The following is a 13,698-nucleotide window of genomic DNA, read 5'->3' as shown; positions in this document are numbered from 1 at the left end:
TTCCATACATTAGCCTGAAGCTCCGGGCCTCCCAAGTATTGGTTGAATGTCCTCTGTTCCTTTTGACTTGTGGGTAACATTCAAGTCATTTAGCACACACGCTTATCCAGAGCATTTAGGGTTAAGTGCTGTGCTCAAGGGCACAGACAGATTTCCCACCTAGTCAGCTCAGGGATTTGAACCAGCCAACCTTTCGGTTATGGGCCCAATGCTCTTAACCACTTGGTTACCTGCCGCGCGTTCAGGATCACCTTGCCTGGTGATGAGATGTGATCCATATCAAAGAGATGATTGATACATTTGCCATGATAGCGTGACTCCTCAATTCCTCATGCCACAAAATGTTATGCAGGAATGGAAAAGACAAGTAGACCAAACAAAATATAGGTGGTCGTTTCAAATGCTCTAAAATGTGGAAAAGGTGAGGAAACATCATACAAGGTAAATCTTATTTCCATTTCTTTATTTCTTTTAAAACCAATAGGAATTGAGGATATCTTCAAAATGGGTAAGATGATAAAAAGAAACTGACCATTTGCTTTCTTTTCCTTCAGAGTGAGACTAGGGATTAACGGTTGAGATCATTGTATGCGTGTGTGTGCATGCGTGTGTGTGTGTGTGTGTGTGTGTGTGTGTGTGTGTGCGCGCGCATGCACAGTCATTGTAGGAAAGTCCTATTGGAAACCCAGTAAGCAGCCTTGGTGAATAGAAAAAAGTACCTACAGTAAGACTAGTCAAGTGTCTTCCTGTGAAACTGGCTCTGTGTGTGATGGTCATAAGGGGGTTCGGGGTCTTTTCCGAGGTGGACTGAATATTGCACTCCCGCAAGATTGTATTTAATTATTTTTTTAAGAAAATGAAAACATGGCTCTAGAATAAAATGAGAAACAGAAAAGTGTCCTTGCCCCCAACCCCAGACTGCCTTGCTAGTTACAGCCAGTGAATAAATACAGCGGACATATTTAAAACCCAGCCAACCCAGTAATTAAAAAGTGACATCAAGCAAGTGGGGTAGAGAGAAAAATATTACTGCATTTTCAGTGGAACTTTTCAGAGATTTTGTGTTGTACAAAAATACATCAATAGCCAAATGGACAGTAATTTGTCATTTTTCTTCTAATGTGCTGAAGGGTTTACAAACATTTAAAAAAAGGTACATAACCCTGGGCAAATCCATAATTCATATCATTAATAGAAAAATAAACAAATCGTCAATATTGATACCATTTTAACATTTGTAGATTTTGTTTGTTAAACTTCCATGTAGGTGTAAAATAAAGAGCTATCCCATGATTCAAAGCTGAAAATAAAAATGCTGAAAAAATTATGTGCCCGTGTTATGACACTGGTAACTTTGAGGCGGGCCTATATCTGTGTGCGTTGACCTTCTTGTTCATTGGTTCGGCTGGTTGGACCCCTAGATTTGCATTCATTCAAATGTAATCGTTCGCTCATTGATTAATTGATTCTGTGATCAATTAGCCATGTCTCAGTGGTAACAAATCACAATAATTACTGATAGGTCCTCTCTCCCCTTGGTTGGAATAATGTTGTTCCCACTAGCTGCTGTATTCTTGATGAGACGCTGCACAGACACTTTACTGGACACAACAGTTGGGGCCGTTGGCATCCTTGAACCGCAGACGCATCTTGGGTCTGTATTTCTCCAGGTAAAGAAGCTGCTTGGAGTTGAACGCTCCACGTCTCTTCCTGAGGGGAGGGAGGAAAAACAACAAGGTGGTCTCATAATGTCACAAGAGACCATGCAGCACATATGCAACAATATCCACACAAATCAATATGTGCCCTGGGCAAATTCTAACAAACTAATGAAGAGAATACATGACAGTACATGTTCGACAGCACAGAAACATTGGTTAGGCTCCATGCCCTGTGTGGAACAGTGGTGGCTAATGGCACTTAAAATCAGAGGGACAGGCTCATAGTAACAGCTGGAGTGGAACAGTATCTAACATGTGTTTGATATCATACAAGCCTCCCCCGCCTCCATTGGTGTGGAAGTTAGTGGTACTTACTGTCGTATGAACTGCACCGCATCCTCATACTTCATCCCAGTTTCAATCAGCGCTAAGGCCACCATGACTGGAGCTCTACAGCACAGACACAATATACATGTCAAATGAGCAAGCAACAAATACCAGCCAGCATGCTGTGTCATGGTTGTGTAGTGTAAAGCATGCTGTGTCATGGTTGTGTAGTGTAAAGCATGCTGTGTCATGGTCGTGTAGTGTAAAGCATGCTGTGTCATGGTTGTGTAGTGTAAAGCATGCTGTGTCATGGTTGTGTAGTGTAAAGCATGCTGTGTCATGGTTGTTGTGTAAAGCATGCTGTGTCATGGTTGTGTAGTGTAAAGCATGCTGTGTCATGGTTGTGTAGTGTAAAGCATGCTGTGTCATGGTTGTGTAGTGTAAAGCATGCTGTGTCATGGTTGTGTAGTGTAAAGCATGCTGTGTCATGGTTGTTGTGTAAAGCATGCTGTGTCATGGTTGTGTAGTGTAAAGCATGCTGTGTCATGGTTGTGTAGTGTAAAGCATGCTGTGTCATGGTTGTGTAGTGTAAAGCATGCTGTGTCATGGTTGTGTAGTGTAAAGCATGCTGTGTCATGGTTGTGTAGTGTAAAGCATGCTGTGTCATGGTTGTGTAGTGTAAAGCATGCTGTGTCATGGTTGTGTAGTGTAAAGCATGCTGTGTCATGGCTGTGTAGTGTAAAGCATGCTGTGTCATGGCTGTGTAGTGTAAAGCATGCTGTGTCATGGTTGTGTAGTGTAAAGCATGCTGTGTCATGGCTGTGTAGTGTAAAGCATGCTGTGTCATGGTTGTGTAGTGTAAAGCATGCTGTGTCATGGTTGTGTAGTGTAAAGCATGCTGTGTCATGGTTGTGTAGTGTAAAGCATGCTGTGTCATGGCTGTGTAGTGTAAAGCATGCTGTGTCATGGCTGTGTAGTGTAAAGCATGCTGTGTCATGGTTGTGTAGTGTAAAGCATGCTGTGTCATGGCTGTGTAGTGTAAAGCATGCTGTGTCATGGTTGTGTAGTGTAAAGCATGCTGTGTCATGGTTGTGTAGTGTAAAGCATGCTGTGTCATGGTTGTGTAGTGTAAAGCATGCTGTGTCATGGTTGTGTAGTGTAAAGCATGCTGTGTCATGGTTGTGTAGGTAGCAGTGTAGTGTAAAGCATGCTATTTCATGGTTATGTAGGGATGTAGTGTAAAGCATGTTGTGTCATGGTTATGTAGGTAGCAGTGTAGTGTAAAGCTGAGACACTGGCCTGGGAAACCCACAGGGGGTGGCCTGGGTTCACTGCAACCCCGCTGGGGCATCACATTCACACAAAGTGTGATAAGTGTTACTGTAAGCAAACCTCTCAAGAAGAAAAAAAATGCACCGCAACTTAAATTCCCAGACAGACTGCCCGGAATGTCAAAACTCAAAGCTGACAGAGCATTCTTGTGTGGGTTTTCAGAGAGAAGGAGAGAAGAGGGAGAGGAGGGACAGTGATAGAGGGAATATGAGAACGAGCACCCTTTTGTGCATTCCAGGGTTTCCGTTAGGAAAATGTGGAGCTGGACAACGTGACTGGGAAGAATGGAGAAATGTGGACCTATAGCACATATGGAAAGTATTCATGCCTTCCTTTCCCACAGCCTTTTCCTAAAATGGATTAAAGAGATTTTTTACAATCTACACACAATTCCCCATAATGACAAAGCGAAAACCGGTTTAGATTTTTTTTTGCAAATGTATGTTTAAACTCAGCAAAAAAAAAAAAAAAACATCCTCTCACTGTGAACTGCGTTTATGTTCAACAAACTTAACATGTGTAAATATTCGTATGAACATATGATTCAACAACTGAGACAAACTGAACAAGTTCCACAGACATGTGAATACATGGAATAAGGTGTCCTTGAACAAAGCGGGTGTCAAATCAAAAGTAACAGTCAGTATCTGGTGTGGCCACCAGCTGCATTAAGTACTACAGTGCATCTTCTCCTCTGACATTCCTGTCTTGCAGGAAATCATGCACAGAACGAGCAGTATGGCTGGTGACATTGTCATGCTGGAGGGTCATGTCAGGATGAGCCTGCAGGAAGGGTACCACATGAGGGAGGAGGATGTCTTCCCTGTAACGCACAGCGTTGAGACTGTCTGCAATGACAACAAGCTCAGTCCGATGATGCTGTGTGACACACCGCCCCAGACCATGACGGACCCTCCGCCTACAAATCGATCCCGCTCCAGAGTACAGGCCTCGGTGTAATGCTCATGCCTTCGACGATAAACAAAAATCCGACAATCGCCCCTGGTGAGACAAAACCGCGACTCATCAGTGAAGAGCACTTTTTGCCAGTCCTGTCTGGTCGAGTGATTGTGGATTTGTGCCCATAGGCGACATTGTTGCCGGTGATGTCTGGTGAGGACCTGTCTACAACAGGCCTACAAGCCCTCAGTCCAGCCTCTCTCAGCCTATTGCGTACAGTCTGAGCACTGATGGAGGGATTGTGCATTCCTGGTGTAACTCGGGCAGTTGTTCTTGCCATCCTGTACCTGTCCCACAGGTGTGATGTTCGGGTTTTCCGATCCTGTGCAGGTGTTGTTACACCGTGAGGACGATCAGCTGTCCGTCCTGTCTCACTGTAGTGCCGTCTTGGGCGTCTCACAGTACGGACATAGCAATTTCTTGCTCAGGTCACATTTGCAGTCCTCATGCCTCCTTGCAGCAGGCCCAAGGCACGTTCACGCAGATGAGCAGGGACCCTGGGCATCTTTCATAGTCAGTAGAAAGGCCTCTTTAGTGTCATAAGTTTTCATAACTGTGACTCTAGGCTCAATGGGAAGCTATCCGGATGTGAAAATACCTCCCTCTAGCCTAGAGGTTCATTGCCTACCGTCTGTAAGCTGTTAGTATCTTAACGACCATTCCACAGGTGCATGTTCATAAATTGTTTATGGTTCATTGAACAAGCATGGGAAACAGTGTTTAAACCCTTTACAATAAAGATCTGTTAAGTTATTTGGACTTAAAATAATTACCTTCGAAAGACAGGGTCCTGAAAAAGGGACTCTTTTGTTTGCTGAGATATATAAATAAAATAATTCCCTTATTTACACAAGTATTTCAGACCCTTTGCTATGAGAATCGAAGTTGAGCTCAGGTGGATCCTGTTTCCATTGATCATCCTTGATGTTTCTAAAACTTGGGAGTCCACCTGTGGTAAATACAATTGATTGGACATGATTTTGAAAGGCACACACGTCTATATAAGGTCCCACAGTTGACAGTGCATGTCAGAGCAAAAACCAAACCATGATGTCGAAGGAATTGTCTGTAGAGCTCCGAGACAGGATTGTGTCGAGGCACAGATCTGGGGAAGGGTACCAAAAAAAGTCTGCAGCATTGAAGGTCCCCAAGAACACAGTGGCCTCCATCATTCTTAAATGGTAGAAGTTTGGAACCACCAATAATTCCTAGAGCTGGCCGCCCAGCCAAACTGAGCAATCGAGAGAAAAAGGCCTTGGTCAGGGTAGTGACAAGAACCCAATGGTCACTGACATACAACCATCTCTGCAGCACTCCACCAATCAGGCCTTTGTGGCCAGACAGAAGCCACATGACAGCCCGCTTGGAATTTGCCAAAATGCACCTAAAGGACTCTGACCATGAGAAACAAGATTCTCGGGTCTGATGAAACCAAGATTGAACTCTTTGGCCTGAATTCCTCCAGACATGACGCTTGGCAACCTGGCATGGTGGCGGTAGCATACTGTGTAGATGTTTTTCAGGAACTGGGAAAATAGTCAGGATCGAGGGAAAGGAACAGAGAAAAGTACAGAGATCCTTAACGAAAACCTACTCCAGAGCGCTCAGGACCTCAGACTGGGGCGAAATGTCACCTTCCAACAGGACAACGACCCTAAGCACACAGCAAAGACGACGCATGAGTAGCTTTAGAACAAATCTCAATGTCCTTGAGTGGCCAAGCCAGTGCCCAGACTAACATCTCTGGAGAAACCTGAAAATAGCTGTGCAGCAACACTCCCAATCCAACCTGACAGAGCTTGAGGATCTGCAGAGAAGAATGGAAGAAACTCCCCAAATACAGATGTGCCAAGCTTGTAGCATCATACCCAAGAAGACTCGAGGCTGTAATCACTGCCAAAGCTGCTTCAAAGTACAAGGTCTGATATAAATGTGATCAGTTTTTTATTTTGCATAAATGAGAGAAAAGAAATCTTAGTGTTTTTGTTTATGGGGTAGTGTTTATAGATTGACAAAAACAATTGAATCCATTTTAGAATAAGGCTTTAACGTAACAAAATGAGTTAAGTCAATACTTTGGGTGCATAAAACCATTAGGGATTCTACCCACGTTGCGCAGAATGACAGAAATCACATTTTGATGATGGTAATTTAGCTAAACAGAACATGCAACTCCTGTAATGATCAGCCAATAAAACATAATTTTCAAACTAATTTGCGGGGAAACACCATTGTAAACAGAGCACCTGATGCAAGCAGTTCCACGTGTCAGATACATCTGTCAGAAACTTAGAATAGTAATCTAAACAGGCAACAACTACAATGGGTTGCTAATATGACTAAGATTGGGCCTTTGGCTTCTGGACAATGAAAGTTGATATGAAAACCAATAGCAATTCATTTTTTGACTTTGTATTTATTTTTATAGGGACAGTGCACATTAATCAACGTTTCAGTAAAAGTGCCAGTTTTAGCCAATCGGCTAATTTTCAACCACAGTCCCTGGGCAGGTTTTTACAAATAATTACAATACAATCAATGAGCAGTGAGCAAACGCAGAGCAACATGGGACATACGCATGCAGACAGAGCAACATGGGACATACGCATGCAGACAGAGCAACATGGGACATACGCATGCAGACAGAGCAACATGGTATGCAGACAGAGCAACATAGCACAAAAAGACAAAACCCATAAAAGCAACAAATTATTTCCACACCTCACAAGCTATAGACAACAGACAACATGGAAAGCAGCTAGGGGTTATGTTCACAAATCTGACTGACCTTTAGCCATGTCTTCATGTTTTTGTGAAATTGTGATAGGTGAGTCAGTTGTGTGTGTCTGATGGCAGTGTTTTCCAGACATGGGAAGGCATGGCATATGAGTAAGTTTTGATAAATTAATTGCCTTTCTATGGTCAGATTTTGCCTAGCCTACTTTAACACAAGCCATGCCTAATAATGAAGTAAAACAATTAAGTATATGTTTTCAAAATGCATACTACCTCCAGCTCACATTGCACGGTGGTGGGTGATGTGCTGATAGCCTGCCAACCATTGCCTTTGCACTTGAATGGCGAATCGGAGGCGCACTTCAATTACCAGTTGAGAAATAAAAATAGTAGCTCTTTTCAAATCATGGCCATAAAAACAGTTAACATACAATTGCATTTAGAATGGTTGCGCAATGACTGGGCTTATAAAAGCAGCAGTAGCAGTAGCGCTAGCGCTGTCTGACAAGATATTCCACTCAAAGTAAGCGCTACATGCTAAAGTAAGCGCTACATGCTAAAGTAAGCGCTACATGCTAAAGTAAGCGCTACATGCTAAAGTAAGCGCTACATGCTAAAGTAAGCGCTACATGCTAAAGTAAGCGCTACATGCTAAAGTAAGCGCTACATGCTAAAGTAAGCGCTACATGCTAAAGTAAGCGCTACATGCTAAAGTAAGCGCTATATGCTAAAATAAGCGCTATATGCTAAAATAAGCGCTATATGCTAAAATAAGCGCTATATGCTAAAATAAGCGCTATATGCTAAAATAAGCGCTATATGCTATGCGCGCAGCATTAACATGACTAACGAAAATTTAAAAAAATAATTAACCTATAGACCAATAAGCATGACGGTCAAATGTATTTACATCCACTGATATTTACATTAATTAATAAAATGACTTCGCAACAGGATTGTTTTGACTAGCCGACAGCAACCTTATTTAAAATCGGCTTTTAATGTATCGCTCAATACCGGCAATTACCGGCTAACGGAAACCCTGGCAGACACGAGATAGAAAGTGAGAAGGTGCAAGTGTGAGAGTGAGAGTGAGTGAGAGTGAGAGAGAGAGAGAGAGAGAGAGAGAGAGAGAGAGAGAGAGAGAGAGAGAGAGAAACAACCACTAACAACCCCTCCCACGCCCTGAGTCTCTAAAGGCTGTGGCTGGCTGGCGTGAATAAGAGCATCAGAATGCTGCCGGCCCTGAGGATTGCAGTAAACACAGCACCAGGAGATTCATGTAGAAAAACAGGTCTGTCTGACCAGCACCACTGCTTACAGAGCCCACAGCAATGTGTGTGTGTGTGTGTGTGTGTGTGTGTGTGTGTGTGTGTGTGTGTGTGTGTGTGTGTGTGTGTGTGTGTGTGTGTGTGTGCACCAGAAGTCCCCACAAGGATAGTCAAACAAGGACCATTTGGACAAGTGGGGACATTTCGCTGGTCCCCACAAGGAAACAAGCACACCTGATTCAAGTTGTCAACTAATCATCAGGGTCTCAATGAGTTGAATCAGGTATGTTTGTCTGGGGCTACAACAAAAATGTGTACTGTTGGGGTTACTGGAGGTGGGCTGTTGGGGTTACTGGAGGTGGGAAATACAGGTCTAAGCAATGCACTGAATCAATAACCCTGGACAGGCGTGAGTAGTGTGGAACCCGTCTTGGCAGACTGCGGGAAGGGGTATCTCTATGGCAGGGGTGTCAAACTCATTCCACGGAGGGCTGTTTTTCTTTTTCTATTAAATTAAGACCTAGAGTACAGGGGAGAAGCAAAAACCCGCAGACACACAGCCCTCTGTGGAATGGTGTACAGCAGCACACCCTGGAGAACCAGGCTAACAGGGAGAGGATGAGAGAGGCCAGAGCTAATCACCCAGAAGCTAGAGAGAGGATGAGGCCAGAGCTAATCACCCAGAAGCTAGAGAGAGAGGATGAGGCCAGAGCTAATCACCCAGAAGCTAGAGAGAGAGGATGAGGAGGCCAGAGCTAATCACCCAGAAGCTATAGAGAGGATGAGGCCAGAGCTAATCAACCAGAAGCTAGAGAGAGAGGATGAGGAGGCCAGAGCTAATCACCCAGAAGCTATAGAGAGAGGATGAGGAGGCCAGAGCTAAATCACCCAGAAGCTATAGAGAGGATGAAGAGGCTAAAGCTAAATCACACAGAAGCTATAGAGAGGATGAGGAGGCTCAAGCTAATCACACAGAAGCTATAGAGAGGATGAGGAGGCTAAAGCTAATCACACAGAAGCTATAGAGAGAGGATGAGGAGGCTCAAGCTAATCACACAGAAGATATAGAGAGAGGGTGAAGAGGCTAAAGCTAATCACACAGAAGCTATAGAGAGAGGATGAGGAGGCCAGAGCTAATCACACAGAAGCTATAGAGAGGATGAGGAGGCTAAACCTAATCACACAGAAGCTATAGAGAGGATGAGGAGGCTAAAGCATACTCTAGCCTGGAGAACCAGTATGACAAAGCGAGACAGAGGCCAACACTAACAGAGAGAATGAATCAAGCGCATACACTGGAGAAAAAGAATAGCAGGATAGCTTAACAGAGACAGTGGTGCCGACAGCAGAGAAGCTAGCTATAAAGTGGGGATGAGAATAGCCGGTAGAACCACAGAAGCACCAGTCTATTGCTAGCAGGTTAATAGACAGATTGGTAAGACATGGGGGATATGTAGGCTAAAGAGAGAAGCCAACAGAACAGAGCAGATCATGGAACCTGGAGACCACAGAGAACCAGGCTTAACATGAAACATTGTAATCAAGGCCACTTACTCATTAAACTCACCTGGCCCACTTAGACACTTAACCAGGTTAACACACTCACCGACCCAGCCCCGCCACACAGTGCACGGCAATACAGCAGCCAGGCTCGCCTCTGAACTTGGTCTTAAGCAGGTTCAACCAGTCGTCCACTATCTTGGTGGGGGGTGGGGCACCATCGTCAAAGGGCCAGTCCTGCAGAGGAAGAGGGACAAGAACGTCAACATGGATCAAACCAAGGGCTAGGTACTAAGCTAACATATGGAATTGTTTGAAGATGGTCTTACCATAGATAATTTAGCAATTTGATTTTACATTTTTAGAACCCTTTAAGTATAAAAATATACATTTAAATTGAATAAAATATTTAATTTGGCCTTCCCTACTATAGGCCATAGAAACACATTGAATAATTTTCATAAATGGCAAAAAACACAGCCAGAAAATGAATAATATGTGTCCTATATCTAGGAGATGAAGGACCCCGCCTTTCAAGGGTAATTCTTAAATCCAAAAAAGCTTCACAGATCTTCATTGTAAAGGGCTTAAACACGGTTTCCCATACTTGTTCAATGAACCGTTAAACAATGAATGAACATGCACTAACAGCTTACAGATGGTAGGCAATGAACCTCTAGTCTAGAGGGAGGTATTTTCACGTCCGGATAGCGCCCCATCGAGCCTAGAGACGTTACGGTCACAGTTATGAAAACTTAGGACACTAAAGAGGCCTTTCTACTGACTCTGGAAAACACCAAAAGAAAGATGCCCAGGGTCCCTGCTCATCTGCGTGAACGTGCCTTAGGCATGCTGCAAGGAGGCATGAGGACTGCAAATGTGGCCACGGCAATAAATTGCAATGTCCGTACTGTGAGACGCCTAAGACAGCGCTACAGTGAGACAGGACGGACAGCTGATCGTCCTCACGGTGGCAGACCACGTGTAACAACACCTGCACAGGATCGGAAAACCCGAACATCACACCTGCGGGACAGGTACAGGATGGGAAGAACAACTGCCCGATTTACACCAGGAACGCACAATCCCTCCATCAGTGCTCAGACTGTCCACAAAAGGCTGAGAGGCTGGACTGAGGGATTGTAGGCCTGTTGTAAGACAGGTCCTCACCAGACATCACCGGCAACGTCGCTTATGTGCACAAACCCACCGTCGCTGGACCAGATAGGACTGGCAAAAAGTACTCTTCACTGACAAGTCGCGGTTTTGTCTCACCAGGGGCGATGGTCGGATTTATCATCAAAGGAATGAGCGTTCCGTCTAGGCCTGTACTCTGGCGCGGGATTCATTTAGGAGGTGGAGGGTCCATCATGGTCTGGGGCGGTGGGTCACAGAATCATCTGACTGAGCTTGTTGTCATTGCAGGCAATCTCAACGTTGTGTGTTACAGGGAAGACATCCTCAGGGAAGACTTCCTCCTCCCTCATGTGGTACCCTTCCTGCAGACTCATCCTGACATGACCCTCCAGCATGACAATACCACCAGCCATATTGCTCGTTCTGTGTGTGATTTCTTGCAAGACAGGAATATCAGTGTTCTGCCATGGCCAGCGAAGAACTCTGATCTCAATCCCATTGAGCACGTATCGGACCTGTTGGATCGGAGGGTGAGGGCTAGGGCCATTCCCCCCAGAAATGTCCGGGAACTGGCAGGTGCCTTGGTGGAAGAGTGGGGTAACATCTCACAGCAAGAACTGGCAAATCTGGTGCAGTCCATGAGGAAAATATGTACTGCAGTACTTAATGCAGCTGGTGGCCACACCAGATACTGACTGTTACTTTTGATTTGGACCTCCCCTTTGTTAAGGGACACATTCCATTTCTGTTAGTCACATGTCTGTGGAACTTGTTCAGCTTTTGTCTCAGGTTGTTGAGTCTTATGTTCATACAAATATTTACACATTAAGTTTGCCGAGTTTATAAGAAAACTAAGGAAATATCTTTGTTTGCTTAAAACTACCGCCATACTTCCATTTGTTTGTGGGGGTTACCTTCTGGTTAGTCTCGTGACATTTGTGGGGGTCATAGAGCAAAACGGTGAACTCCATCATGTTTGTGAGAGTCTCCCCTTTCCATAGAGGGGTCATAATAGTTTTATAAGTCAAACTGTTTGGATGCTACAGAAGTTGTGAGAAGGCCAATTTTCAGGAAGTCTCATGGTCTGACAAACACCGCTGAAACACGGCCACCTTCCACCGCAAATACGGAAGCCCGCCGTAGGCTGCTGCGGTGGATGGAGACGCAACCCCATCTCTATCTTAAATAGACAGATGTATTTATTAATGTTACTTAGATTGACCCACGGGTGAGTCAACAGACTTAAAGATTAACCAGTGCACAATGCTCAAAGGCAGTGCAGGATTCAAAGCCTGATTGAAGCAGAGCAGCTGTATCATGTGTGTCTAAGTTGGGAAGCTTGATATGCTGAAGTACTGTGTGTGTGTGTGTGTGTGTGTGTGTGTGTGTGTGTGTGTGTGTGTGTGTGTGTGTGTGCTGGCAGACAGCCTGACCATCTGAGCCTCTGTACTTGTGCTGACTCAGTCTCAGCTATGGCTTAGCACATCTCGCTCTCCCATATCATCCTCTGCCTGTCGCAGCCTTCTCGCTCTCTCTCTCTCTCTCTCTCTCTCTGTCTGTCCTATGATATCATGGGCCAGTTTTATGTAGGCAACTGTCACAGATCCTGTTTCATATTTGAAAAGTGACAAAGACAAGAACTGAAAGGGTTGTGTTACTAATTGCTTTTCACTGTAGTTTGCCAATCAGCCATGCTTTCAAAATTCTGCTATCCTTCTCAAACATTTCATCCAATGCATTGGAGAGTGACAGGCAGAATGGGGAGAGGAACACTCCAGGACCAGGGGTGGTGATCACTATCAAGGACTCTCCCAAACACAAAGGGTCTCTGGTTTTCCTGAATCACCTGTGGGACAGCTGAATAAAATAATGTTGTACAATACAGTAAGAGAGAAACACACAGAGCAAGAAGGCCTGGGTGGAGCCCAATTCATCTGGATCTGAGCCAGAGATTCCTTCCTTTCCTCCACCCATTCGCTCAGCACACTGCGGGAGGCAGACTTCCTCTGTTCTCAACTAACAGAATTTCTCCAGAGGGGCAACCCCACCTGTTTTATTTGACATTCCATGAAAAAGAAAGTGTATCCAACTACCCTCAATTCCTCGGAAGGAAACAAAGGGATCCGGTTTTGGTTCAGTATAAATTCTGACTGCCCTCAAGGAGTGTGTGTGCACGCATTCGTGTTATCCTCACCATAACTTCAATCCCCTCCTTCTCCACTGGGGCCTTGTCGTAGGTGGCGTCACACACTCTCACCAGCGTGTTCACCTCAAACTTCTTCAGCTCCTGAGAGACAGACACAGCGATTGCGAGAGACACAGCGATTGCGAGAGACACAGCGATTGCGAGAGACACAGCGAGAGAGACACAGCGATTGCGAGAGACACAGCGAGAGAGACACAGCGATTGCGAGAGAGACACAGCGAGAGAGACACAGCGAGAGAGACACAGCGAGAGAGACACAGCGAGAGAGACACAGCGAGAGAGACACAGCGAGAGAGACACAGCGAGAGAGACACAGCGAGAGAGACACAGCGAGAGAGACACAGCGAGAGAGACACAGCGAGAGAGACACAGCGATTGCGAGAGACACAGCGAGAGAGACACAGCGATTGCGAGAGACACAGCGAGAGAGACACAGCGAGAGAGACACAGCGATTGCAGAGACACAGCGAGAGAGACACAGCGAGAGAGACACAGCGATTGCGAGAGACACAGCGAGAGAGACACAGCGATTGCGAGAGAGACACAGCGAGAGAGACACAGCGAGAGA

The 13,698-nt window shown here is 45.0% G+C and overlaps 1 protein-coding gene across 4 annotated transcripts in view; it reads right to left on the bottom strand.

The window, feature by feature from the left end:
* Positions 1 to 446: 446 nt before the first annotated feature.
* Positions 447 to 13,698, bottom strand: part of LOC124043193 (protein tyrosine phosphatase type IVA 2-like) — a 47,180-nt gene continuing 33,928 nt past the window's right edge. For all 4 annotated transcript variants that reach the window (XM_046361487.1, XM_046361485.1, XM_046361486.1 and 1 more), the window contains 4 exons: positions 13,119 to 13,211; positions 9,894 to 10,024; positions 2,037 to 2,111; positions 447 to 1,710 (listed from right to left, as the gene is read on the bottom strand). In XM_046361487.1, coding sequence (XP_046217443.1) covers positions 1,599 to 1,710; positions 2,037 to 2,111; positions 9,894 to 10,024; positions 13,119 to 13,211 — 411 coding nt within the window. In that variant the 3' untranslated portion in view covers positions 447 to 1,598. The remainder of the gene's footprint in view (positions 1,711 to 2,036; positions 2,112 to 9,893; positions 10,025 to 13,118; positions 13,212 to 13,698) is intronic.

Source organism: Oncorhynchus gorbuscha, linkage group LG09, assembly GCF_021184085.1.
Source record: "Oncorhynchus gorbuscha isolate QuinsamMale2020 ecotype Even-year linkage group LG09, OgorEven_v1.0, whole genome shotgun sequence".
Lineage (NCBI taxonomy): Eukaryota > Metazoa > Chordata > Actinopteri > Salmoniformes > Salmonidae > Oncorhynchus > Oncorhynchus gorbuscha.
This window is presented reverse-complemented; position numbering and strand designations above follow the sequence as displayed.